Source organism: Humulus lupulus, chromosome 1 (genome assembly GCF_963169125.1).
Source record: "Humulus lupulus chromosome 1, drHumLupu1.1, whole genome shotgun sequence".
NCBI classification, from domain to species: Eukaryota; Viridiplantae; Streptophyta; class Magnoliopsida; order Rosales; family Cannabaceae; genus Humulus; species Humulus lupulus.
In genome coordinates, this window is record NC_084793.1 from 298,638,180 (window position 1) to 298,665,359 (window position 27,180).

Below are 27,180 nucleotides of genomic sequence, written 5' to 3' on the forward strand. Positions count from 1 at the left end.
CCACCCCTGGGGTAGGGGTCAGGCTGACTACTCCTAAACCATTGGGCCTGCTTAGGCCGACCACCCCTAGGAGGTTTAGGCTTGGTCAACTTTCCTAGGTCCTAGACCTATCTTTTTTGCATGTCGGTCTTTTCTCAATACTTTGTCATTTTTCCCTGATTTGTGATGTCACATGTCACATTCTCATTCGCCACGTCATCCTCATATTTTTTAGGGATAACAAAGATCAACATTGTTGGCTAGATACAGTACATGGCCATATCAACAGCAAGATCTTTCTTCTGCTTAAACTCTTCGAGAAGGCGAGCCTTCTCACCCTCGATTATATCGAGGGTGGCCTTCTTCTCCTCCTCGAGCTTAGCATTCAGCACCTCAAGCTCTTCGATCCTTGATTTCAGCGTCCTTAGCCTCGAGTTTTGACTCGAGGTCAGACACCATCGACTTTGTAGCCTTGAGCTCATCTGCGAGCTTGATATGGAGGCTCTTCGCCTCCTGAGCGTAGGACAAGCTCGAGTGGACTTCGTTGTTCAGCTTGTAATTAAGCTAAGAAAACACAGAAAAATCCTATACACAAATAAAAATGGGTTAGTAAACATAGAGAATAAGTTTGAATGGGCAACATGCAGAGTAAAAAGACTTACCGAGGTGAGGAGCTTGCTGCCCTTGTCATAAAAGGTGTTATTGTCTTGGCAAGAGGTGAGGAACTGCCATTGAGGGGCGCCAAGATTGCTGAAACATTGGCCAACTCATGATAGTATATCTGAGCCCAGACTGGCTCCGTGTGTCCCCGCAACATTGTCGATCACATACTCAGGGGTGTGGGTCAAAATCGACAACGAGCGTTCCCATGTGGGAACCAGCTTCTTTGGAGCTGGAGCAGTCTCTTGAGAAGTGTGAGGAGGCAGGGGGAGCAAGATCTCAGTGGATACTCTAACCTCGGGGTTTGGATCAGTAGGTAGGTAGGCTCGGGCCATGGGTGCCTGAGACAGGAGGTGTTGCCTCGGATGTCATCAAGATTTTAGAAGGGCGCCCCACTCTCTGTGACGCCCTCAGGCATTTGCTCTACTTAGCTCCGGAGCGGCGGCTTAGCACATTATCAAGATCAGACTCCATGTCGCCTACACATACACAATAGACACATTAGTAATCGAGCCTAAACTACAAAAATAAACAAGGCTGATGTCAAAAGAAACCTAACCAGTACTCTCCCCCGAGCTTATGCTCGGTGACCAAGTAATCCCCCTATCTTCATAGGTTGCTGGGGGAGTCCCTTCCCCATATGTGGGGGATAGCCTCAAAAGGTCTCTATAGTCATTGGTCCGATGTTGAATAGAGACCCCATCCCAAATTTTGTTTGAACTATACATTGTTTGGAATTTGCCTAACCAACTATCAAACCTATGTACCCTATGATCTACCCAGGACAAAACATGAAAGTTATCTCTGGAATCTGGGAATAGGTTTAGAGTATCAGGCTTGCACTTAAGCATAGAAGGAGACCACATGGCCGAGCTAAGTATTATTTTACCTCCACCACCTGAGCTCTAGGCCTCGTCTTGGGCTTCATTTCTCGAGGTGGGTTTGTCGTGACGATGAGCCACAGAAGGACGGGCTTGTGAGCTCGAAGACCTCTGTCTCAGAGGAAGTCTTTCAGTGGGAAGAGGCACATGCTCCCACTTAAAGTACTTGCGATAGGCGACATCATCTGTCGACTGATCTTGCTCCAAGAGGCCTTATGCTCGGAGCTTTTCTTCATGAACAAGAAAAGATAGGGAGTGTAATGCCCCAAAATCTCTAATAAGGTTTAGGACCTTGATTAGGAGGTCGGGAGGGCCATAATTGATTTATTATGCCATTTAATGATTATATGCATGTTTATGTGAATTATATTATAATATGATGATAAATGCATGCATATGAGTCCATTTTTAATTATAAGAGAATTTTGGTAATTTGGCCCGTTGAGGGCGTAATTATGTATTTTCATACATGTGGGTGAATTATGATTATTACCACATTATATGTGGATTTGTTCGAACCATTCGGCAAGAGACGATCTTTGAATGTCTGGTCATAACGAGATTAGTTTCGGGGCTCGGGATGAGTCTCGAGGTGATTTGGTGATTAGAACATTATCAAGAATTAAGGGGTAGTGGGATACGATTTATTGGCATTTGAGAATATTGGAAGTATCAGGATTTTGAGGGTGTTAGTTATAATTAACGAGATAGGTGGGAAAGGACGGTTTTTCCCTTGGTGGCTGTTAAGGTTTTTAATTAAGCTTGAGGGCATTTTTAATTAAGGTTTTTAATTAAGTTTGAGGGTGTTAATTATAATTAACGAGATAGGTGGGAAAGGATGGTTTTGCCCTTGGTGCCTGTTAAGGTTTTTAATTAAGCTTGAGGGCATTTTGGTCTTTTGATCCTAAATGATTTATATCAGTCATTAAGGTTGTAGAAGCTTATAAAAAACAGAGCATAATTTCCTTCTCTCGCGTACATCATTTTCCTCTTCATTTCTCTTTGAGTTTTGGAGCTCTTTTTGTGGAACCAAGCCTTGAGGGTTTCGGGTTATGCTCTACCATTGAAGAGGGTGTGTTGCTGAGATTGAGGTGAGTTTTTAACCATAGAATCTCTTGTTCTTGCTCTGTTTTCATTTGAGTTTCAGTTGGGTTTTTTAGTTGGAAAATTGAGAGTTTGATGGATGTTTTGGCTAGGGTTACTTGGGTTATGATGCCTAGGACATGTGGGGATGGTTTTTGGGTTCATTTGGGACTTAAAATGAGGTTGGGAAGCTTTTGGTTCAGATTGGAAATGGTGGAGTCGAAGGGAAAAGGTTCAGAAGTATTTATGGTTGGGTGTAGCGTTACAGCGCTACTCAGGGGTGTCTTTTCTATCTTGAGCGCTAGGGTGCTACCCTGTTCCATCAGATTCCCGTTTTGGACATTTTAATGGTTTTTTACTCAGGCTTTAAATCCTTAAGGCTTGGGATCAAATCTACTCACTGTTTGGGTACAATTCGAGGTCCAGGAGTGAGGTTTAGGTCAAGACCCTTTCATTGTTGATTTTCAATAATTGGAGGTTGTATTTTGTTATGACTAGGTGACTGCTAAGGGATTAAAGGATCGATCGTTCTCAAGGGTCGTTCAATTGTTATTTCTCGCTCGAACCAGAGGTAAGAAAACTACACCCTATATATGACATGCATGGTTATTATTGAGGCATGTTGAATTTTTAAATGTGGACGTTGATTGCATATTCAATTCTTAGCAAATCCTGCTTACTTGTGAATGGCACTGACTTACTAGTCAAAATCGGCAATGGTGTCAAATCTGTCTGTGAAGCTATGACTTACTAGTCAAGTTCATCAACGGATTTGAGCACTGGTCGTGTGTTACTAACCTAAGAGTCGGGAGCGGCATAAGTGCCATGAATACAAAGCCAATAAAAGATTAGATCTAATTGACATCTGCATTGAATGACTCAATATGAGCATTAATGTCGGACCGACCCTAAGTTCGATGAAAACTAAAAGCACTTGCCTAGTTCTATAACTAGTTACTCAGAGTCAGGGCCAGAAGGCCCAGGTGACCCTATCGCCACATGGCTATGGGAGTGGTACCCACAGTTATGACTCTATGGTCACTCCCTTTGGTATACACTGGTGACTTGCCTAGTGCTATAGCTAGTTACTCAGAGTCAGGGCCAGAAGGCCCAGGTGACCCTATCGTCACATGGCTAAGGGAGCGGTACCCACAGTTGTGACCCTATGGTCACCCCCTTGGTTTACTTTGGTGACTTGCCTATCAGTCACTTATCCTGTTTAAGCTAGTGACTTGATCACTTATTTGTTAAGGGAACAGAACCCACCTTAGTGATTTATACAACTGTCACTCTTCTATTTGGACTAAAAGTCATGAATGATCATTATGATCATTGTTTGATATCATATTCTTGCAATATTAAGTTTTCTTGTTGGGCTTCGGCTCACGGGTGCTATGTGGTGCAGGTAAAGGCAAAAGAAAGCTGGACCATCCTTGAGTTGAAGAGCTTAGGTGACGATGTGTACATATGCGGCTGCTCGACCACCATGACCGAGGGTTGAAAGAGGAACTAGGGTTAAACCCTGTTTTGCCGCTTAGATTGGCTGGTTGTAAATAATTTGTTGTAATGAACCTTTAAATTATATTTTGGGATCCCAATGTATACAGTAAACGTTATAATGAAACTTTGTATCTTAACCAAAATTTTTAACCCTAACCGCTAATCATACTTAGTTACATAATTATGGCCAAATGCTCGATTAGCGAGTTTAGCACTGTTTAAAAGGCACACCATAACGGTCCCTGGAGATTAGGGCGTTACAGGGAGAACCAACCATATGGCAGTTGGAGCAGGACCTTCTTATGCTCCACCATGGATTCTGAGGGTGTGGGATGCTGATAGTTGGCTGAAGAAATGGATGTGTTATTATCCTAACGAACAAGAAAGAAATAAGAATGAATACTTACGGATTCGTTGGAATGAACAGAATTTGGAAGGAGCGAGGCCATTTGTCCAGAAGAAGGCTAGCTTAAAGTTTGGAGGATGGTTTGGCATATCCTTGAAAATCTTCTTCTCCTTAGAATAGCTCGACAAGTAATAGAAGCCATCTCATCCCAGAGCTCGGGAGGGGTTGCTTTTCAAACAAAAGAGATAGAGAATCTCTTTTGGTGAGGGTCCTTCCAACTTCAGCTCGTGATATAACGACCTGAGGGCAGAGAGAACCCTATAAAAGTTGGTGTGGAGTTGGAATGGGGTGAGCCCAACAAAATCCAAAAAATCCTTAAAAAAGGATTTTAGGGGAAATGGGGCCCCTGCCTTCATATGCTCGCGACTCCAGGCCGTGAGTTTGATCTTTTTGTTGGGTCTACCATCACCTGGGGCGTAACAGCTGCGCTCATTTGGGGTCACAGGTCGACACATCAGCGTGCCGGAGAGCTTCAGGCCGTGGCAGGCGAGAATTGCAGAGATTTGGTCTGTTGAGGTGACCGAGCTCCAATAATGCTCTGCCTCGAAAAAACCCTCTTGCAGGGTTGGGATAGACGCTGCTTGAGAAGTAGAAGGGTGATTTGAAGGGTCCTCCATCAATGAAAAGGAAAGTGCACCAATCTCGTAAGCGGGATAGGTCTGGATTTGGATAGATCGCGACTCGGAGTTTCTTCCGTTTTCTTTTCTCGACCTCGTCAATCTGACGTCGGAAATGGTCTTGGATGTCCTCTTGTTCGCACCTCACGTTGTGCTCGCGGATCAGTCGCTGGTTCCGAGTGAAGGGAGACTCTGGACTGGGAGTTGGTGGAGAGTAAGGAATTGCGAGCACTGACCCCCACCGATTCTCAGAGTTCTGCGACATCTAGCAAGAAAGAAAAGGGTGAGGGCCAGGCATACAAGAAATCAAAATACAATTTTGATGGTTCGAGCTCGAAAGCCCGAGATCATGGAGTAAGCTAAATCGAGATCGAGGTCTTGAAAAGGAAAGATCGAATTCAAGGAGGAACCCCAAACTATGGTAAAGTTCGGGCTTCAAGCGTGTACTTGACGCGAGGATGAGAAAGTGTGGATTAATTTTAAGAATCCCAGATTTTCAGGGGTAAAGTTGACGGTTACCCAAAAAGGTGATAATTTTGGGATTTGTGCAATTAAAAACCCTAATTCAGAACCCCATTTCTTGGCTTACACGGTACACCACCGTTGAACCGAAAAGACCCTATGTTTGCATTTTTTTACACTAAATCTGGGTTTTAGAGCTATGTCGTCAAAAAAATTTGAATCGAAAGTTTGTGATAAACAATATTGCTAAAGACTACCAACTACAACATACATTCATACGGGAATGAAAAACATAACAATGCATGAAGACATGAAAATACAAGAGTCAAGAACAAGAAACTTACACACTGAAACTTGTGGATAAAGGGAGATTCTTGACTGTAGTAGCAATTGCAAAGAAGCTTTCACGGAGTCAAAAATGCCAAGAGTATTATATCTCTTCAGTTTGGAGAACATACAATGAAAATTCAAGTTTTTCTCTTTTCTTCTTCTGGTGCAAGTTTTTTCTAAAGAGAGTGAAAGTGAAATGAAGAAGACGAAGTGGGTATATTTATAAACCCCAGAGGATATCAAGGGTCGGACTGATCTGGGCCTTTGGCTTGATTTAGAATTTGATCTAACGGATGGGGTATGAATATAACATTGGCGGCAAAAAAGGAGATACGAAAAGACGTGGCAGATGTAAAAGGTTCTCAAGTACTCTGACTGTGCAATCCTTGGCTGACGCGTGTCTACACTCAAGTGTAGTAGGTGGCCCGATTTTTGAAAGTAGCAGTTCAAAAGTTTCATTCTCATAGGATTTGAGCTGATACTTTTGAGGGGGCAAAATGTTACCTCCCCATTTCGAGAATGAAAATCTTGATCTCGAAACTCAGGGTCGTGAGGTGTTAGCTCGAAACAAGCATAATCATCATGTAATCAACGAGTCAAAGACAGTCTCGCTGAGCAGTAAATGCGACAACGTCGGGATTGGTGAGCTCGGAAACAACGTGGTCTCAGAGGTGTTCTGAGGTTATAAATTAGGCTCGAAACTGTAATGCCCCGAATTTCATAATAAGGGTTAGGACTTTGATTACGAGTCCGGGAGGGCCATAATTGAGTTACGATGCTATCTAATGAGCATATGCATGTTTATGTGAATTATATTATCATATGATGGTAAATGCATGCATATGGGTGTATTTATGATTATAAGGGTATTTTGGTAATATGGTCGTTGTGGGTATAATTGTGTATTTTGGGTGAATGTTTGTGATTAATTAATATGGCCACATTATAAGGTGGATTGGTTCGAGCTATTCGACATGAGACGATCATGAGATGTAAGTGTTCGGTCTAGTCATAACGGGTTTAAGTTCGGGGCTCGGGGTGAGTCTCGGGATCACCTCGATGATTAGAACATTACCGGGAATTAAAGGGTAATGGGATATGATTTATTGGCATTTGAGAATATTGAGAATAGCAGGAATTGGAGGGTGTTAATTATAATTAACGAGATAGGCGGGAAAGGACGGTTTTACCCTTGGGAAGGCTTTAGAAACTTTTAATGACCTAGGGGCATTTAGGTCATTTGGGTTGGATTTATATTGACTTCAAGGCTGTAGGAATTCAGAACAAAAATAGAGCATCATCCTCATCTCCTTCCTTCTCTCCCGTACATACTCTTCCCTTCACTTTCCTTTGAATTTTGAGAACTCAAACCGAGGCAACAAGCTAGGAGATCAGGTGGGAGCTTAGGAACTTGATTCAGCCATTGAAGGGGATTCAAAATCAAGTTTGAGGTAAGTTCCAGCCATGGAATTTCTGGTTTTACTCTGTTTTGGGCTTTAGTTTTCAGCTTGTGAATTCTTTGTGGAAAGTTTGGATTAATGGAAGTTTTGATTGATGTTTAACTTGGGTTTTGATGAGGGTGAGTTGTAGATGATGTTTAGTGGTTGAATTGGGTGTTAGGTTGATGTTTGGGACTGGTTTGAAGGATTGGTTTCAAAGAGAAACGCAGGGGAAACAAGCTGGTGGCTTGCTGGTTTGCGTAAAAGGCCGCGGCCTGGCTATGGTGAGCCGCGACCTGTGCGTGTTTCTGGGGAGGCTTTGCCTCTGTCTGAGGGGCGAGCCACGGCGCAGCTAGGGAGGGTCGCAGCCCATAGAGGCATATTTGGCCAGAAATGGGTTTTTGACTTGGGGATGCTAGCCATAGGCCTTGGGGTCGATCCTACTACCCGGTTAAGTGTGGATTGATGTCCCGGAGGCTAGATATTGGTTGGGAACCTATGTTGATCATTTTTATTGATGGTATCCTATATTTGGTTATGACTAGGTGACCGCTAAAGGACTAAAAGTTTATCGTTCTCAAGGGTCGTTCTTTTATCATTCTAGTTCGAATCTGAGGTAAGAAAAACTGCACCCTGTGTATATGTGACATGCATGGCTATTCTTGATGCATGTTGGTTGATATTAAACGTGACATGCATGGCTATTATTGGTGCATGTTGGATATAATGCATGTGATGCACGAGAAACATGTGATTAGGACATGCTTTGTATACTGAGTATGATATCGTTCAGAGCTTGAGCCTCTGTGTTTGTGCATGGTCCTAATTGTACTAGTACATGTTAAGTAAGCATGTTGAATACCTTGTTTATGGATATTGGACATGTGATATATGTTTGGTGGCATGACTTACTTCTGTATGGCACTGACTTATTAGTCAGATTCGGTAATGGTGTTTGATCCATCTGTGAAGCTGTGATTTACTAGTCAAGTTCACAATGGGTTGAACACTGGTCGTGTTTTACTGACCTAAGAGTCAGAAATGGCATAACGTCATGAACACCGAGCCAAATGAAGATTAGATCTAATCGATATCAACAAGAATGACGCATATGGGGTATTAACGCTGGACCGACCCTAAGGTCGATGAACTTATAATCGCTTGTCTGGTCTAAGACCGGTTACTCAGAGCCAGGGCATATGGCCCCGGTGAGTGTTTGTCACATGGCTAGGGAACGCTGTTCCAAGGTTATGACTCTATGGTCATGAGGAAGGTTATGTTGCTGACTATTCACCATATACCTATCCTAATCAAACTTATGAAAGGTTCTCTTGTCAGTTAAGCCCGGGTGACCCTAACGTCACAAGGCTAAAGGGTGCTGTTCCCATATTATAGTGACCTTTGATATCTGTTAAGCTCTGGTGATCCATCATCACATGGCTAAAGGGGGTTGTCCCCATATTTGTGACTTTATGTGGTAGTCACCTATTTGTTTGGACTGTTGGTCCTGAATAATTAATATAACCACTGTTGATATTATATCATGTTATATTGTGTTTTCTTGCTGGGCTTCGGCTCACGGGTGCTATGTGGTGCAGGTAAAGGAAAAAGAAAGCTAGACCATCATTGAGTTGGAGAGCTTAGGTGATGACGTGTACATATGCAGCTGCTCGTCCACCACGGCCGAGGTTTAAAAAGGAACTAGGGTTAAACCCTGTTTTGTCGCATAGAACGGCCTGTTGTAAATATTTTCTTGTAGTAGATTCTGAAATTATAATTTTGGGATCCCAACATATATATTAAATGTTCTAATGAAACGTTACATCTTATCCAAAGTTTTTAATCCCTAAACCGCTAATCATACTTAGTTACACGATTTTGGCCAAATGACTCGATTAGCGAGTTTAGCACTATTTACAAGGCACACCGTAATGGTCCCTGGAGTTGGGGCGTTATAGAAACTCACAATGGCAATGGTTCAGCACTTGCATAAATCTCTTGATTCATTTCCAACAAGATGATTCGAGTTCGAGTATTGTGAGCTCGAAGAGGGTGGTCTCATCAATGTTACTTGTCGACAACAGAGGCGAACCAAGGTGATGAGCTCGCGATGGGTGAACGGACTCGAAGGCATGTGAGTCAAATGCCTAAGCTCGTAAGCTGTGTGTGTACATATTTATTGTTGTAAAATCCATATATTTAAGGGATCTGGTGTGATATGTTATTAAATCCCAAATATCATGGGATATTACTGCGTACACAGTAACTAAAGCATTTAATGACATTTATTTTAATTGATTTGTATCATATTAACCCAATTCTGTGGGAAGATATTTACTAAACCACTCTATAAATAGAGTGGGACGAATCATTTGTAAGGACAAGGAAATGTGACTGGGAAAACTCTGTATAATTGCTTCCAGAAAGCTTTGAGAGAATTCCAAAGAGTTAATAACACAGACTTGTGGACTAGGCAGATTTTAATCGCTGAACCACGTAAAAAATCATGTCTATTCATATTGTTTCCTCTGGTATTTTTTGTTTAAATGTTCTTATTTTCTAAGTTGACGAAAAACGATGTCAACACATTGAGAGTCCTTACAAAATTTCTTTCAGGACACGCGGTACGAGTCCTAAAAAATGATGTCTCCTAAAAGTTTGATTTTTTTTAACAAAGTTCCTAGACTTTTTAGGACACTCATTGAGAGTCCTTAAATAATTTCTTTTAGAACACGTAGTGCAAGCTCTAAAAACTTATGTGTGTCTTAAAAGTTTGAATAATTTTTTTAACAAAAAATTTATTGTATATTAAATCAGAAAAGAAAAAAAAACACACAACCCATTCTATCTCTCTCTTCCTTGGATTCCCTCTCTCTCCCTCTCGGCAGAGCCTTCAAAGTTCGACGACTATGTGGGTTTTCGAAACTTTTTGGGCATTTTTCGACCACCTCAAGCCACCCTGAGCCAAAGGACCACCACTACTGCATTCCTTGCGCTTTGAGATTCAAAACTCACTAAAGGATTGGACCGAACCACCACCGTTGGGTAGTGGCGCCACCGTCATAGTCAGAGCTCCGGTTGGAGCTTTGGCTACCAATTAATTTTTAAAATTAAAAACAAAACTTTTCAGGACTCGCAATGCGAGCCCTAAAACATTCTTTTAGAGCTCGCAACATGAGTCTTAAAAAACCCCACTTTTTAAGGCTATCTTTCAGGACTTGCTAAAATCTCTGTGTGTCCTAAAAAAGTTTGATTTTGGGTTTTAAAAAAACACCTCCTGAACTTTTTAGGAGCGAGTCCTAAAAAACTCATTTTGTAGTAATGCCCAGACGCTCCTAGAGAAGCGATATTCCCTCACTTTCGAAAGGAAGACTGTACTTTCCTAAGTCAGTTAAAGGTTGAGATTTTAGAGTTATGAGATTCTAATTGTAATTCTCAACTCTCTCTTTCTTTCTTTCTAACCGCTCTGTTTTTAGTTCTCCAAAATCACAAATTTTCTCAACAAAAAAAATTATCAAGAAGAAGAAGATAATAATAAAAAATGGGAGAAAGCAAACATTTCGTTCTGGTTCATGGGGCTTGGAGCTGGTACAAGGTGAAGCCACTGCTGGAGGCGGCCGGCCACCGCTTGACGACAGTTGACATGGCGGCTTCCGGCATCAACATGAAGAGTATTAAAGATGTGCACTCAATGTTGGACTATTCTCAGCCACTGTTGGAGCTAGTGGCGTCTCGTGATCCGGAAGAGAAGGTGGTCCTCGTCGGCCATAGCCTTGGAGGCCTCAACATAGCCATGGCTATGGAGAACTTTCCTGAAAAAATCACCGTCGCCGTTTTCTTGACGGCGTTAATGCCGGACACCGTTAATCAACCATCGTATGTTGTAGATCAGGTAACGTTCATTTTTTTTTTCTACTTTGTCTAATACACTGTTATATATATATATGAACATAAGCAATAAGTATAAAGAAGTTTAGTACTCATCTATAAAAAATACTTACGTGCCTTAAACATCTTTAAATATTTAATTAATCACTTATTAAAATCGATCAATTCTCTCGTTTCTATATATAAATAATAATGTATATGTGAAATTTTAAATGGAATAAGACAAACAGAAGATTTTTTATTTAACATCTTCTAGATCTCCATGCCAGTCCAAAACTAGATCACGACTATCTAATATTTAAATCTTTTTCTATTTTAATATCTTAATTTTCTCCCCCACAAAATAAAATATCTTAATTTTCTTTTCATTTATTATTATTATTATTATTATTATTATTATTATTCTAGTTTTGGAAAGAGAAGGAGAATTACAGTTTCTTTTTCTGGTAGGAAAAGAAAAATAGCCAACTTAATTGTATCCCGTTTACCCTACTCAAGAAATGTCTTTTCTCGATAGGCTAGGCCTTCTCAGAAATTCAGTGTCGAGATTGAAATGGGAAATTTTAATATGTATGCTTGATAAAAGTTATAATTACAAAAAAATACTAGGCATATTAAAATTTACAAAATAATGCTAATTTTTTGCACATTATCCAAAATGCCCTTCTCACTTCTTCCTCATTCTCATTTCTCTCTTCTCTCTTCTCTCTTCCCTCTCTCTCTCTCTTATTTCACTCTCTCTCACCTCACAACACCACCACCTCACTAAATATTATATTTTGAACAGATTTGGACATGATTTTTGGGTTTTTTTTGCGATTTTTTTCAGATCTGAAACTCTGAAATCTGCAAAAAATCGACATTGCTCGATGGTGGTTCGATGGTGCTCGATGCCAGCTCGATGAGACCTTCAAAATCATGATTTTTCATGAAAAAATGACTTTGCTCGATGGTGGTTCGATAGTGGCTCGATGGTGCTCGATGCCAGCTCGATGAGACCTTCAAAATCATGATTTTTCATGAAAAAATGACTTAGCTCGATGGTGGTTCGATGGTAGCTCGATAGTGGTTCGATAGTGCTCGATGGTGCTCGATGCAATTCTTGTAAGAGACATAATTTTTCACTCGGGTGTCCGTTTGGGGTGATTTTTTTTTTGATTTTGGGTATTTTTTCAAGATCTACACGTTTGACATGTTAATATGCACATTTGTGAAGTGTAACACTTGTAAAAAATACAAAAGTGCAAACATACCTCATGGTTAAGACATCTTTTGGTATATTTTTATGTTTTAAACTTCCTAAATGTGTATATTAACATGTCAAACGTGTAGATCTTGAAAAAATACCCAAAATCAAAAAAAAAATCACCCCAAACGGATACCCGAGTGAAAAATTATGTCTCTTACAAGAATTGCATCGAGCACCATCGAGCACTATCGAGCCACTATCGAGCTACCATCGAACCATCATCGAGCTAAGTCATTTTTTCATGAAAAATCATGATTTTGAAGGTCTCATCGAGCTGGCATCGAGCACCATCGAGCCACCATTCGCTGGGGCCTTCAAGATCAAGATTTTCATGAAAAAATGACTTAGCTCGATGGTGGTTCGATGGTAGCTCGATAATGACTCGATGGTGCTCAATGCAATTTTTGTAAGAGACATAATTTTTCACTCGGGTGTCCGTTTGGGGTGATTTGTTTTTTGATTTTGGGTATTTTTTCAAGATCTACACGTTTGACATGTTAATATGCACATTTGGGAAGTTTAAAACTTAAAAATATACCAAAAGATGTCTTAAACATGAGGTATGTTTGCACTTTTCTATTTTTTACAAGTGTTACACTTCCAAAATGTGCATATTAACATGTCAAACGTGTAGATCTTGAAAAAATACCCAAAATAAAAAAAAAATCACCCCAAACGGACACCCGAGTGAAAAATTATGTCTCTTACAAGAATTGCATTGAGCACCATCGAGCACTATCGAACCACTATCGAGCTATCATCGAACCACCATCGAGCTAAGTCATTTTTTCATGAAAAATCATGATTTTGAAGGTCTCATCGAGCTGGCATCGAGCACCATCGAGCCACTATCGAACTACTATCGAACCACCATCGAGCTAAGTCATTTTTTCATGAAAAATCATGATTTTGAAGGTCTCATCGAGCTGGCATCGAGAACCATCGAACCACCATCGAGCAGTGTCGATTTTTTACAGATTTCAGAGTTTCAGATCTGAAAAAAAATCGCCAAAAATACCCAAAAATCATGTCCAAATCTGTTCGAAATATAATATTTAGTGTGGTGGTGGTGTTGTGAGGTGAGAGAGAGTGAAATAAGAGAGAGAGAGAGAGGGAAGAGAGAAGAGAGAAATGAGAATGAGGAAGAAGTGAAAATGGCATTTTGGGTAATGTACAAAAAATTAGCATTATTTTGTAAATTTTAATATGCCTAGTATTTATTTGTAATTATAACTTTTATCAAGCCTACATATTAAAATTTCCCATTGAAATTGGGAGCTTATCTCAGCAGTTTTCTAGCCCATCAAAATAGTTTTGCATTTTTTTTTCTATTTCTCTTACTATATTTCATTAATTGTATCTTATATTTGCAGCACATCAAAATAATTTATAATAGCTGATAGACTATATATATATTATTATTTAAAAAATTATATGTATTATTTTTGTAATTTTCATAAAAAAAATTAAAAAATCATATATTAATCTAAATAGTTTCAATTATTATTCATTTACATTACCCAATATATTCATAATTCAAGAATAATAATAAAAAAACAATCTAAATTTCGGCCAAAAAAATGAAAAAATAAAATTGAAATTTTACTAAAATAAAGCTCTAAGGTAATTTTCCAAGCTCCTCTAGTGTTGTACGAAGATTGTCCAAACTAATTTGAACCTATAACATACAAAAAAATAATTAAAATTTGTTAATTTTTACTTACTTTTTCAAAGTAAAAAAAATAATAATAAGAAATTAGGACAAAAACATTAAAATGACTTACCAACAAAAAATGCCCAAATCCATCATTGAAGTTTGATAAAATAATGATGAAATTGAGGCAAAAAAACTTGAACATAGATATAAAAAATTTTCGGGGCTGGTATGAGAAGGGAGTTGTGGAGAAGAAATGGGAGAAGGAAGAGAAATAAAATAACAAAAGAAAGGGAAAGGCAACTGGGGATTTTGGGGTTGCTAGGTTTTATTTTCGTAAGGCCTATCTCGACAAGCCTGATGAGTCCACCGAGACTGACTACTTAAAGTACCTTATCTTGATAGGCCCGCCAAGATTGGGTCTGACGTTAATTTTTTTTTTCTTTAGCTATCTCGACAATCTTTTGGGTGACCGCCAATATTAAAGGCTATCTCGGCAGACACACACGAGCCGTCGAGTTTGGGTACTGAATGAATTAACACAATTTTTTTGTAGTGTTAATAAACTGATAAGATATAAGATGGGAAAAAACAAATGAAAAATATTTATTTTTGTTGTGTTTATAATTTCAATAAAAAGTGGGCCAAAAATTTATTGAAAGAAAAGTGAGGAAAAAATTGTAAAATTTTATTTTCTTATTGTTTTGGTTTGAAAAGTTAAAGTAATTTAAGAATTTTGGTTCTCCCATTAAGGATTCTCTCAACAACTTGGTTATAAAATATCTATATATATTTGTCTAAAGATGTTTTAAAGTAGTATTTATTTTATATTCCGTGTCTGAGTATAGGGGCCTCCTAAAGGGTCCCAAAATTTGAAGAAAATATCAATTTTATGTATAAAAATTGGAAAAATAATATATTTTTTTCTTTATTTGTGTTGGATATAAATATATATATATATATATATTAAAATATAGATCAGTGTTTGTTTAGACAGAGAAAGTGAAAAGAAATGTGTGTAGACATTAGTTGTTTAGAGAGAGAAAGTAAAAGTAACTTTTTTATTTTTAAAAAATGGTTATTTAGGTTTTTTACCCCCCGAACTATTACATATGCATTATTGTACCCCCGAATTTTTCAGGCCGTTAAAAAATCCCCTCGATCTATTCACAGTCATGTAAATTAGGACTTCAGTCTAATTCCGTTCATTTATGTAACGGGAGGATGATGTGGCCTTTTTTTTTACATATTTGGGATGACACGTGGGACTTATAACCCGCTGACATGGAAATTTAATTTTAACCCAAATAAGAATAATTTGTTATAAACCGAATTTTTTACAACAAACTTAGAACCTTAGTTTCAATTTTCCCACGTTTCGGTTGTAAGTGGCGGCGTTGTAAATGTTAGCTCCAATCTGGTTTATATCGCCGCCATTGGGCCAACTAGTCTCGGCGATCCATATCTGAACATCCGGGTACCTGACTCGTTTCATGGCGAAGATGACCGAGTCAACCATCTGGTCAAAGAGGTTGATGTATGATTAGTGGTGAAAAATACACATTCATTGATTTTAATTGTCAAAATAAATTAAGTTTTAATTAATATTTTCATAGAATTAATATGATTTATTTTATAAATGAAAATCATTGATTATAATTTAATTTATTATTATTTTGTAGGAATTAAAGTTGTATTTTGATACTTTGAAAGGAAGAGAAAAGAAAATAATTAAATTTGAAAAAAAAAAGAGAAAATGGTATTTTTGAAGATTAAAGCCCAAGAAGGAAGCCCAATAGGACCCAGGCCCGCCAGCTACTCTTCTCCTAGCCGCTAGGTGTCACTGCCACAGCGTGCCACGCGTCCCAGCAGCACTCCAGCCAGCCACCAAACTTGCGCCACCTGTCCGAAGCATTCCTTCCAACATCCAACAAATGCTCAACGTAACCCTCATTTCCCTTCAGAGTCTTGCCTCCTCCAACAGCCCAAGGATTCTAGCAGGCCCAACAGCCCATCCGAAGCCCAGTAGACCCAGCTCCTCCTGCCTTTCTCCTCCAGCCCGTTGACCCAGTCAACCAGCCACTTTCCTTCATCTCCACCTGCTGACGTGGCGTGCCCTCATTGGCTGCACTTGGTCAATGGACCAGCTGCCACCAGCCACCTTTGGCCCAACTTTTTGTGCACTTTGGGCCTTGCAAAATTGTCATTTTGAGCTTTAAAGCTCATCTTTTTTGGTGCTTTTGAAAAATGGTATTTGACCATATACCAAAATAACTAGGATAATATTTATAATAAGATTTGATTTTTCAAAATCATATTTTATTATTAATATTTCAGATTTATTTTGTAAACCCCAAATTGTTGTTTAATTTCTTTTTAGTCGTTTTCTCCATCTATAAATAGGGACACTTTCTTCACAATTGGTATGTAATTTTTAGGTAGCAAAACTCTAACAAATTTTAGTCTCGTTTCTCATATTTTCTCTCTAAAATTTCATGAGAATGTCTAACATAATAGGCTAACCTTCTTAGGAAGGGTATGATGATCCTATATGCATTATGACTTTGTTTGGTATTTTTGATTCACCATGTGCTTAAAGTTTATATATTTGAGTGATTTATTTTCTTTCATCTCTACTTCTTCATCTTATTATCTATATTTATGTTTACTAATAGTATATAGATTTTGTCATGCACTTTCTATGTATTATCAAATTAGTGAAAATAATATAGATAATATCTTCATCATTTTCCCCATCTCATTCATATATATTTACTTTTACTAAATCTATATAGAATTAGTCTTGCTCTTTCTATGTATTTTATAAATAGTAAAAGTAATATTTGTGTTAGGTTTTATGTCCAATCTTTTATTGCATTATTGCCAATGGTATAATGTCATTTTTAGATTTCTCATAAGATTTTTCTCATCTTTTCATGGTAAAGAATAATAATCACTTGAATACATTTTGTGAAATATATTTGTGCTTTAATGATAAATCTTCCAAATGAATAGTTGGGATGTGAACTATCAATTTGTGTAATTTTTGTGAATCAAAGATCCAAATAAATAAGTATGCATATTGGTGACTCTTGATCCTTCTTATTTGTTACCTATTGTTACATCACACTTTATTATATCTTTATTTATAATCTTTAAATTTCGAAAACAACAAAAATATCACTTGTTCTATTTTCTTCATATTATTTATCTCTAACATTTATTTATTGATCTACTTTATTTCTTTGCCTCCTTGTGGAATCGACCGCCCGATCTATACTACGACTACCGCTAAGTGGAAGTCACGTTTGGGTGTTAAACAAATTTTGGCGCCGATGCCGGGGAGGTAATAGTGAAAAAAAAAGTTTTTCAATAAATTTTGAAAAGAGGTAAGTAATTCTATCATTTTATTTTTGTGTATATTTCTCTAGGAATTTTTTTTAGATATATCTTATTTACCCTAAAAAAAACAAAAAAATCACTATCATTTTTTTTATTGCTCATTTTTAGTTAGTTTGTCATTTTTTTTTGTCATTGTTGTACTAAAAGAAGAAAAAAAATTGCTATCATTTATTTTCTAGGATTTGTTAGTATTATTCGTAGTTTATTTTGTTATTATTTTTCTTTTGTTAGTTTTCTTTTTCTCTTTTTATTTATTTTTGTTGTAAAAAAAAAAAGCTTGTTGTGGTGTATTTAGTTTTTTTTTCTCTTGTTAATTTAATTTTGGTAACTTATTCCTTTTTTTTTTGTGAATTTAATTTAATTTAATTTTAGTTTTTTTTTGTTGTGTGTTTATTTAGTCTTTTTTTCTTGTAGCTTATTTTATTTTATTTAGTTTTTTTTTCTTGTAACTTATTTTATTTTGTTTTGTTTTGTTATTTTTTTTCTCTCTCTTTTTTTTTTTATTATTGTTGAAAAAAACATTAAAAAAAAAATTTGTGTGTGTATTTAGTTTTTTTTTTTTTTTTTTGGTATCTTATTTTATTCTATTTTTTTCTCTTTTTTTTATTGTAGTAAAAAAACAAAAAAACAAACTTGAAAATATATATATATATAAATTAGTTGCTTAACTATTTGTTAGTTTAGTTTTAATTTATTTCTTTTTTTATTTTAATTATTGGTTCCGTAGTTTATTGGTTGCTTATATTTGGTTAGTTTAGTTTTGTTGGTAAAATATTTCTTTTGTTTAAATATATTTTTTGTGTTATTTTCTATTGTTAGATTTGTATCTTTATTTTATTTTTTTTATTTTCTATTTTTTTTTGTTTTTGTTTTTGTTATTAGTTTTTTTTTTAAATCTTAATAAAAAACAAAAATCATAAAATACAAAAAAAATATAATAATAAAAACAACGCTTGTTTTGTCAACATAAGCAATTTTTGCTTAAAGGCCAATTTGAGTAAAGTTCCATCCATGCTTACTTAGCAACCTCGGGGAGTTCTAGTAAGTGTTGGTTGTAAGAGGACCGTTTTTGTGAATTCTGACCCCTCCACAATTATCTAGTAACCTCGTGGAGTTCTAGATAAAGTGTGGGTTTTAAGTGGGACCGTTCTAAAAACCTCAAATCGACCTGGAAACAAGTAAAACTAAAAATAAAAAAAATAAAAAAAATCAAAAAATAAAAAAAATCACAAAAGCCAAATCAAAAAAAATGAATGAAGAAGAAAAGAAACATTTCGAGATGTATTTTCCCATGTATTATTCTTCATTCGGAAATAATCGTAATTCTAGTGCTACTGAGGGTACTAGCCATTTTAGGAGTGCATGCAAACTTAGTGTAAGAGAATACCGAGAACTTGAGGTCTTAGAAACTAAGTTTGAAAGAGAAAGTTACGAGGTTCCCGAGGTAGATTATGATGAACGTTATTGTGACTTTGAAAGAGTCGACCATAGGAATCATAATTCTAGTTGGACCAACCCTGTAGATTTTAGTTGGAAGCCTGAGTACAACTACCATGCACCGCATCACATGAATTTTGAGCAAAATTTTCCTAACTTCCCACATGAACCTCCATATAATGTCTGCACTAATACAAATTCCTTAGAGGACACTTTACACACATTTATGAGGAGCAAAGAGCATTCAATAAACAATTTGTGGAAGATTTTAGGGAAACTAATACTCAACTTTCCGAATTGACCAACGCTATTATTTCACATAATTTAAGTCAATTCCCGTCCCAACCTGAGGCCATAACACCATCCCCTACTCCCAATTCTAAATCCGACGAGGATGATACTATTCCCATTTGGAGTGAAACTCTTTCCCATACCGAAATTCTTCCAACCACTCCAACGAAAAATGGAAGCTATCATACTGATGTGATAGACTTAATCATTGAGGAAATCATAAACCTATTTACAATGAAAAATTCACCAAATTTCTTCCACGATTTTGAACCTGAACATTTTCTTTATCCTGAAAATGTTACTAACGCTTCTATTTTTGAGACGCAGGATAAAAGAAAATTCATTTTTGATACAAGATAGTACGCAAATATGCTGTTGGTAGACTTACCTGAGAACGATGCTTTTGTCTACCAAAGACTGATCAGGTTTTATCTTTCTTTTTAGTGTATTTTATTTTAATTTATGTCTTTATTTAATGTTGCAAATTTTACTTTTTGGGGTTTGGTTGTTGGTTATCATGTTCCTTTTTCTTGCACAATGCGCTTAACGTTAGACATTGAGGACAATGTCTCATTTAAAGTTGGGGGTAGTATGCATATTCATGCGTTGAAATATATTTTGATTACCATTTTGAAATTTTGAGTTAAATTTTTGCAAAATTCATGACTACAAAATCTTGGTGAGATAGTTTTTGCTATTTTTACTATTAGGAAGTAATTTTTTTTTGAGTAATTTCATGCACAACCAAACATTGGAAAAAATAAAAATGACACACATTCAATTGAGAAAAATCCTAAAGTTTAAAGCTTTTAATTTTTGTGAGAAGTGAGAATGAGAAAACAACTTTGAAAACTTCTATTGATCATTTGAGTTGGCAAAATTAATTTTTGGGATTTAAAATATGACATTTACTAGAGGGATAATTTTTGTTTTAAAGAGCCTTTGTTGTATTTTATTGTAATTGTTCTTTTAATTTATTGTAATTTTATTTTATTCCTATGTTGTCACTTGTAAAAAAAAATGATAAAAAAAAAAAGAAAAAGAAAAGAAAAAAAAAGGAAAGAAAAAAAAAATATATTAAAAAAATGAATAAAAAAAAAAGAGAACAAGAGCAACATTTTTCATCAATTTTTTTTTGTAGTTTTGTTGAAAAAATTATAAAAAAAAATAAAATATCAACATTACTACATTTGTTTTATATTTATAAAAAAAAATAAAAAAAAAGTTTTGTTTATTTTTATTATCTAATCTTGTTTGTTCTTTATTTTGGCTCTTAATATCATTTTGTAAAATTAATTGATTAGCCTATCTTTTGATCAATATTCGTTAACATTGTTAGTCCTAAAACGATAACATCCATTTTTTAGTGTTAATTGACTAATTTCCAACTCCAAGAGTGTCAACCATCTCCCATAAAAATACTTTCAATACCTTTGTGAGGATTTGGAGTTGAGACTTTATTCTTTGGTGATTTTTCAATATTGTTTGTGTTAATTTTGGAAAGAACGATATGGTTTGGTGTGCAACTTTGATAGCTTTAAATAGCATTTTCTAAATTCTCACTAAACATTTTGTTAAATGATTTTGCATAATTTAGTTCACTAATTCATCGTGGTAATAATTTTTATCCGCTTGAATTGCTAGGGACTAGCAATAAGCTAGTTGGGGGTTGTGATTAGTGGTGAAAAATACACATTCATTGATTTTAATTGTCAAAATAAATTAAGTTTTAATTAATATTTTCATGGAATTAATATGATTTATTTTATAAATGAAAATATTTGATTATAATTTAATTTATTATTATTTTGTAGGAATTAAAGTTGTATTTTGATACTTTGAAAGGAAGAGAAAAGAAAATAATTAAATCTGAAAAAAAAGAGAAGAGAAAATTGTATTTTTGAAGATTAAAGCCCAAGAAGGAAGCCCAATAGGACCCAGGCCCGCCAGCTACTCTTCTCCTAGCCGCTAGGTGTCACTGCCACAGCGTGCCACGCGTCCCAGCAGCACTCCAGCCAGCCACCAAAACTTGCGCCACCTGTCCGAAGCATTCCTTCCAACATCCAACAAATGCTCAACGTAACCCTCATTTCCCTTCAGAGTCTTGCCTCCTCCAGCAGCCCAAGGATTCTAGCAGGCCCAACAGCCCATCCGAAGCCCAGTAGACCCAGCTCCTCCTGCCTTTCTCCTCCAGCCCGTTGACCCAGTCAACCAGCCAATTTCCTTCATCTCCACCTGCTGACGTGGCGTGCCCTCATTGGCTGCGCTTGGTCAATGGACCAGCTTCCACCAGCCACCTTTGGCCCAACTTTTTGTGCACTTTGGGCCTTGCAAAATTGCCATTTTGAGCTTTAAAGCTCATCTTTTTTGGTGCTTTTGAAAAATGGTATTTGACCATATACCAAAATAACTAGGATAATATTTATAATAAGATTTGATTTTTCAAAATCATATTTTATTATTAATATTTCAGATTTATTTTGTAAACCCCAAATTGTTGTTTAATTTCTTTTTAGTCGTTTTCTCCATCTATAAATAGGGACACTTTCTTCACAATTGGTATGTAATTTTTAGGTAGCAAAACTCTAACAAATTTTAGTCTCGTTTCTCATATTTTCTCTCTAAAATTTCATGAGAATGTCTAACATAATAGGCTAACCTTCTTAGGAAGGTTATGATGATCCTATATGCATTATGACTTTGTTTGGTATTTTTGATTCACCATGTGCTTAAAGTTTATATATTTGAGTGATTTATTTTCTTTCATCTCTACTTCTTCATCTTATTATCTATATTTATGTTTACTAATAGTATATAGATTTTGTCATGCACTTTCTATGTATTATCAAATTAGTGAAAATAATATAGATAATATCTTCATCATTATCCCCATCTCATTCATATATATTTACTTTTACTAAATCTATATAGAATTAGTCATGCTCTTTCTATGTATTTTATAAATAGTAAAAGTAATATTTGTGTTAGGTTTTATGTCTAATCTTTTATTGCATTATTGCCAATGGTATAATGTCATTTTTAGATTTCTCATAAGATTTTTCTCATCTTTTCATGGTAAAGAATAATAATCACTTGAATACATTTTGTGAAATATATTTGTGCTTTAATGATAAATCTTCCAAATGAATAGTTGGGATGCGAACTATCCATTTGTGTAATTTTTGTGAATCAAAGATCCAAATAAATAAGTATGCATATTGGTGACTCTTGATCCTTCTTATTTGTTACCTATTGTTACATCACACTTTATTATATCTTTATTTATAATCTTTAAATTTCAAAAACAACAAAAATATTACTTGTTCTATTTTCTTCATATTATTTATCTCTAACATTTATTTATTGATTTACTTTATTTCTTTGCCTCCTTGTGGAATCGACCGCCCGATCTATACTACGACTACCGCTAAGTGGAAGTCACGTTTGGGCGTTAAACAGTGTAGGTCAATCCCGATTTTGGGTCGGTGTAGGTGATATTCCTGGACTCAAACAGAGCGTAGTCTAGGTTAATGTTGTTGGGTTTAGCAGACCAAGGAAAGTACGGGTACACATCAAGGAAGAGGAAGGACTTGGTTTGGTTCAAGAACTGTAACATGGGTTTCATCACCAAACTCGAAATATCAGACCTGAAAGTTCCGTTCGAGGGTGGAAACGAAGATTGGAGAACATCCATGGCTAGAGTTGTACTGACCTTGACTTTGTGGGCTCCATGGGTTTTAAGGGCTTTCTTGATTTTTCGCATGGCTGGGATGATACTGAACCAGGTTGAGTTATCAGAATCGCCGAGCATTTCGTTTCCGACCATGAGATATCGGATCAGAGTTTCTGGGTAGAAAGGGACGAGGTTGGTGTGAACCCATTGATCGACTAGTGTTTGGTTGGTGGACATGTTTTTGACTATGTCGTTTGGCACCATTATCGACACTTGTAGACCAGTGTTCTTAAGCGCTGTGAGGATTTCTGGGTTGGCATCGTAGATTTTGACTCATTTCGCTTTCAGGGATTTGATTAGTTCGACTGATCGAGATGGAGATGGTAGATTGTTCCCAGTTGACCATAGTTGACACCTACTTTGCCTGAGATCTCTGCACCTGTTCATTAAAAAAAAAAAAAAATTTGAACTTTAATAAAACCCAAAACGATTTCGGGGATTGACTGAGTATATAGAAAACTTACAGGAAGATGAAACTAAGAAACAGAGTATGAACAAAGGATTCTAAGTTTGTTGTAAGAAATTCGGTTTATAACAAATTATTCTGATTTGGGTTAAAATTAAATTTCCATGTCAGCGGGTTATAAGTCCCACGTGTCATCCCAAATATGTAAAAAAAAAGGCCACATCATCCTCCCGTTACAAAAAATGAACGGAATTGGATAGAAGTCCTAATTTACATGACTGTGAATAGATCGGGGGGATTTTTTAACGGCCTGAAAAATTCGGGGGGCACGATAATGCATATGTAATAGTTCGGGGGTAAAAAACCTAAATAGCCTTAAAAAATTAGCTAGTATGTCAGCCAAAAATTTTAACAGCCTTACTTTGTATTTTTTTTTTAGGGCACTCACAACTGGTGCTTTACTATATTTTTTAAAATACATCACCAAAATACTATTTTTTTTATTTTACCTTTATCTTTTACATTATATCATATATCAGCTTCTTTATTTTTGTTTATATCATTTAAATATTATATTTTTATTCATTTTAAATATTTTTTCTCACTTGCAATAATACTTCTATATCTTACAATAATATTTATATATTTTTTAATATTTACAATATTTATATATATAATGTCAAATATAATTATACTATGTTTATAACTAATCTAAATTTATAAATAAAATATATTTTCCTAACAATATTTAAATATTAAACTTTTTTATTCATTTCAAATATTTATCTAACTATCACTCCATAATTAAAGTTATTATGAAAAGAAAAATTAATAATTACAATTTAAATAAATTAAGAATAAGCAACTTTTAACTTGTTGCTAGTGTCACTTAATATAAAATAATTAAAGAAAGAAAGACATTTAAATAAAAAAAAAATTAGAAATGTAGCTTGAAGAGAGAGAGAGAAAGGATAAGAAATTAATAAAAAAATAGTTTAGAGTATGAACAATATATTATAAATATAGCTTGTTCCTTTAGCATAGGTGAATAATTTATATGTAATACAGCAATTATTGGAGCACCTTTTTTGACAATTTCTTTAAAAATTTGAAGATTTGTTGATTTTACAGGAGTCATTGTGGCTGCTCTTAGAAACCTTACTTTAAATATTATAATCTTAAAAAAAACAATATTATTATATATAACTTGAAAAACTAAATATAAGAATAATTTTGCTAATTTGTAAAAACTTGGATAACTGAGCTAATAATCCTTATATATTATACTAAAAAAAAGTGTTTTTGATGGGTACAAGGCACGAACATAAATAGGTCATAGAATTACACATGTAACGTTTGTATTGCTGTTCTTTTTCATTACAAATTCTATTATTTCATAAAATGTTTTTGTCGTATGCGTAAAGTTTTGGGAAAGGACTCCCCCAGGTGCACGGCTAGATACACAGTTTGGGTCATTTGAGACCCCTAAAGGACCACTAACATCCATAATCTTTGGTCCAAATTCCATTTCGACCAAGCTCTATCAACTCAGCCCAAAAGAGGTACATTGATTCATGTGTTACTATTTGTATTAGTTAAAAATATTGTTGAAAAGTCTAACTAATTCAAAAATTCATATTATATATATGTATATATATATATATATATATATAGGATCATGAATTGGCTATGGCCTTGACAAGGCCTGGGTCATTGTTCATTGAGACTTGTGCAAAGCAAAGAAGCTATCTGAAAACTCATGGGTCAGTTCCTCGAGTTTATGCTATTTGTGACCAAGACATGACAATAACATTGGAATTTCAGCAATGGATGATCCAAAACGGTGGCGTTTCGGACGTCGTTGAGATCCAAGGCGCGGATCATATGCCAATGAATTCCAAGCCAAAAGAAACTTGTGATGCTTTGGTAAAGATTGCATCTAAATTTGCTTAGAAATATATAATATTGAACTTAATTATTAATGTTTTCATCATCAGCTGTTATTTTCTTTAATTTTAATTTTACCAGCCAATAAGAGTATTATACTTGGAGATAAAAGTCATCATGACCTAATGAATGATCATTGTATTAATTACGTATATTAATGTTTTTATTTGTATGCTTAATTTATTTTGGCAAAGTTTGAACTTTTTTCAGTAGTAGTCTTTATTATTTGTTGGCAAAACAGGAACAATTTCAATTAATATTACTAATTATATTTATTAAAAGCCATGGATGATAAATGGTCGTTGAATTACGATCAACTATTACCTATAAAATGGTAGTTGAATTATAATTAATTATGATACAAAATGCTGGTTGGTTATATGTACGTCTTTCTTATATTGTTTATTGTTAGGCTTAATTATATATATATATATATATATATATAACTACAGGTATCAACATAAATACATAATTTATGGATAGATATATTTACAATAATTTCGATGAATAGTGATATATAATATAATATATAGTGTGAAATGTGTGGAGTCTAATGGTACACGATTATATTGTAAAACAAAATCATTAATAAGAGTTTTGAATATAATTAATTTGAAGAGTTTTACAGGTGTAGTGTAAGTGTTTGTTAGTATAACAAACGTAATATGTAATAAGATTATCTAAGCTAAGAGGAGAAACTCACCGGACAGTCCGTACACCAATACGACGTCGTCGCCTTCGTCGTGTCACACTTGATTTGATCCTTAATTAATATATAATAACTAATAATGATAGTTATAATTTTTCCATATATATTATTCTTGGTCATTTCATTTAATAATATGTTTCATTCAATGATTAATCATTTGGACCAAAAATCCAAATGGTAAGTATCCTTGTTCACACCAATTACTATATTGTTAAATTATGAACTATTTCTCACCACTTACATTATATTTGAGCAAAATAAAGCTTTTTCGATGCTCTGCACTGAAATTTGTCGAAGACTTTAAAAGTTCGTATTTCACTACAAGAAAAATCAGTTTTAGATGCGACATTATTAGGGGCGACCTAGTGTCGCCTAGGGATGACCTAGTGTCGCCTCTAATGTAGAGATATTAGGGACAACAAATTGTGAGTCGCGCCCTAATATTCTGAAAAAGTATTAGGGGCGACGTGTCACCCATGATAATCAGACATTTGGGAAATTTAGGTGGTATGTGAAAATAAGTGAAAATTATTAGGGGCGACATGATATTGGGTATCAGGGGCGACGTTGCCCCTGATAATAAGATATTTTGGGAAATTTGGGGGAAAAATTTGAGAACTACCCACTTTTAGGAGTAGTTAACTAAAATTAGATACTAAATATATTTAGTTGAACTTTACCTATTATTATCATCAGACTTCCCAAATTACCATTATTTGAGCACATGGTTCTAAGTGTTATTGTAATATGTAATATATGTGTCATATTATAGCTAAATTGGAAATGCATTATAATTGTAGCGTGTTTAAGGAGAAAAAAAATGTAATTGAAGGGGTATAATATGTACATTAATTGAAAAATTTTGGTACAAAAATAAGAGTTAAAAATAGTGGGTAAAAATTAAAGTGGATCATTTAAAATTGGTACTGAGTCTAATTTTTTGTGGTGGTATGTGAAAATAAGCGAAAATTATTAGGGGCGAGTTGCCCCTAACATTGGGTATTAGGGGCGATGGGCCCCAATATCAGGGGCGACGTGTTGCCCTTAATAATCAGATATTTGGAGGAAATTTGGGCGGTATGTGAAAATAAGTAAAAATTATTAAGG

At 35.4% G+C, this 27,180-nt stretch overlaps 1 protein-coding gene and 1 pseudogene across 1 annotated transcript; one reads left to right on the forward strand and one right to left on the reverse strand.

Annotated features, from left to right (window-relative positions):
- Window positions 1-10,898: 10,898 nt before the first annotated feature.
- LOC133779615 (salicylic acid-binding protein 2-like) lies at window positions 10,899-25,530 on the forward strand. Its single transcript, XM_062219558.1, has 3 exons — window positions 10,899-11,249; window positions 24,842-24,979; window positions 25,092-25,530. Exons 1-3 carry the CDS (start codon window positions 10,899-10,901, stop codon window positions 25,368-25,370), a joined length of 768 nt encoding a protein of 255 aa, XP_062075542.1. The 3' UTR covers window positions 25,371-25,530.
- On the reverse strand, window positions 15,497-24,555 carry LOC133812973 (probable glucan endo-1,3-beta-glucosidase A6; annotated as a pseudogene).
- Window positions 25,531-27,180: the final 1,650 nt, after the last annotated feature.

Coding starts and splice junctions, on each gene's coding strand:
- LOC133779615 (XM_062219558.1), top strand. CDS start 10,899: ATGGGAGAAAGCAAACATTTCGTTCTGGTTCATGGGGCTTGGAGCTGG. Junction 11,250..24,841: donor CATCGTATGTTGTAGATCAG/GTAACGTTCATT, acceptor GTATGCGTAAAG/TTTTGGGAAAGGACTCCCCC. Junction 24,980..25,091: donor ATCAACTCAGCCCAAAAGAG/GTACATTGATTC, acceptor ATATATATATAG/GATCATGAATTGGCTATGGC.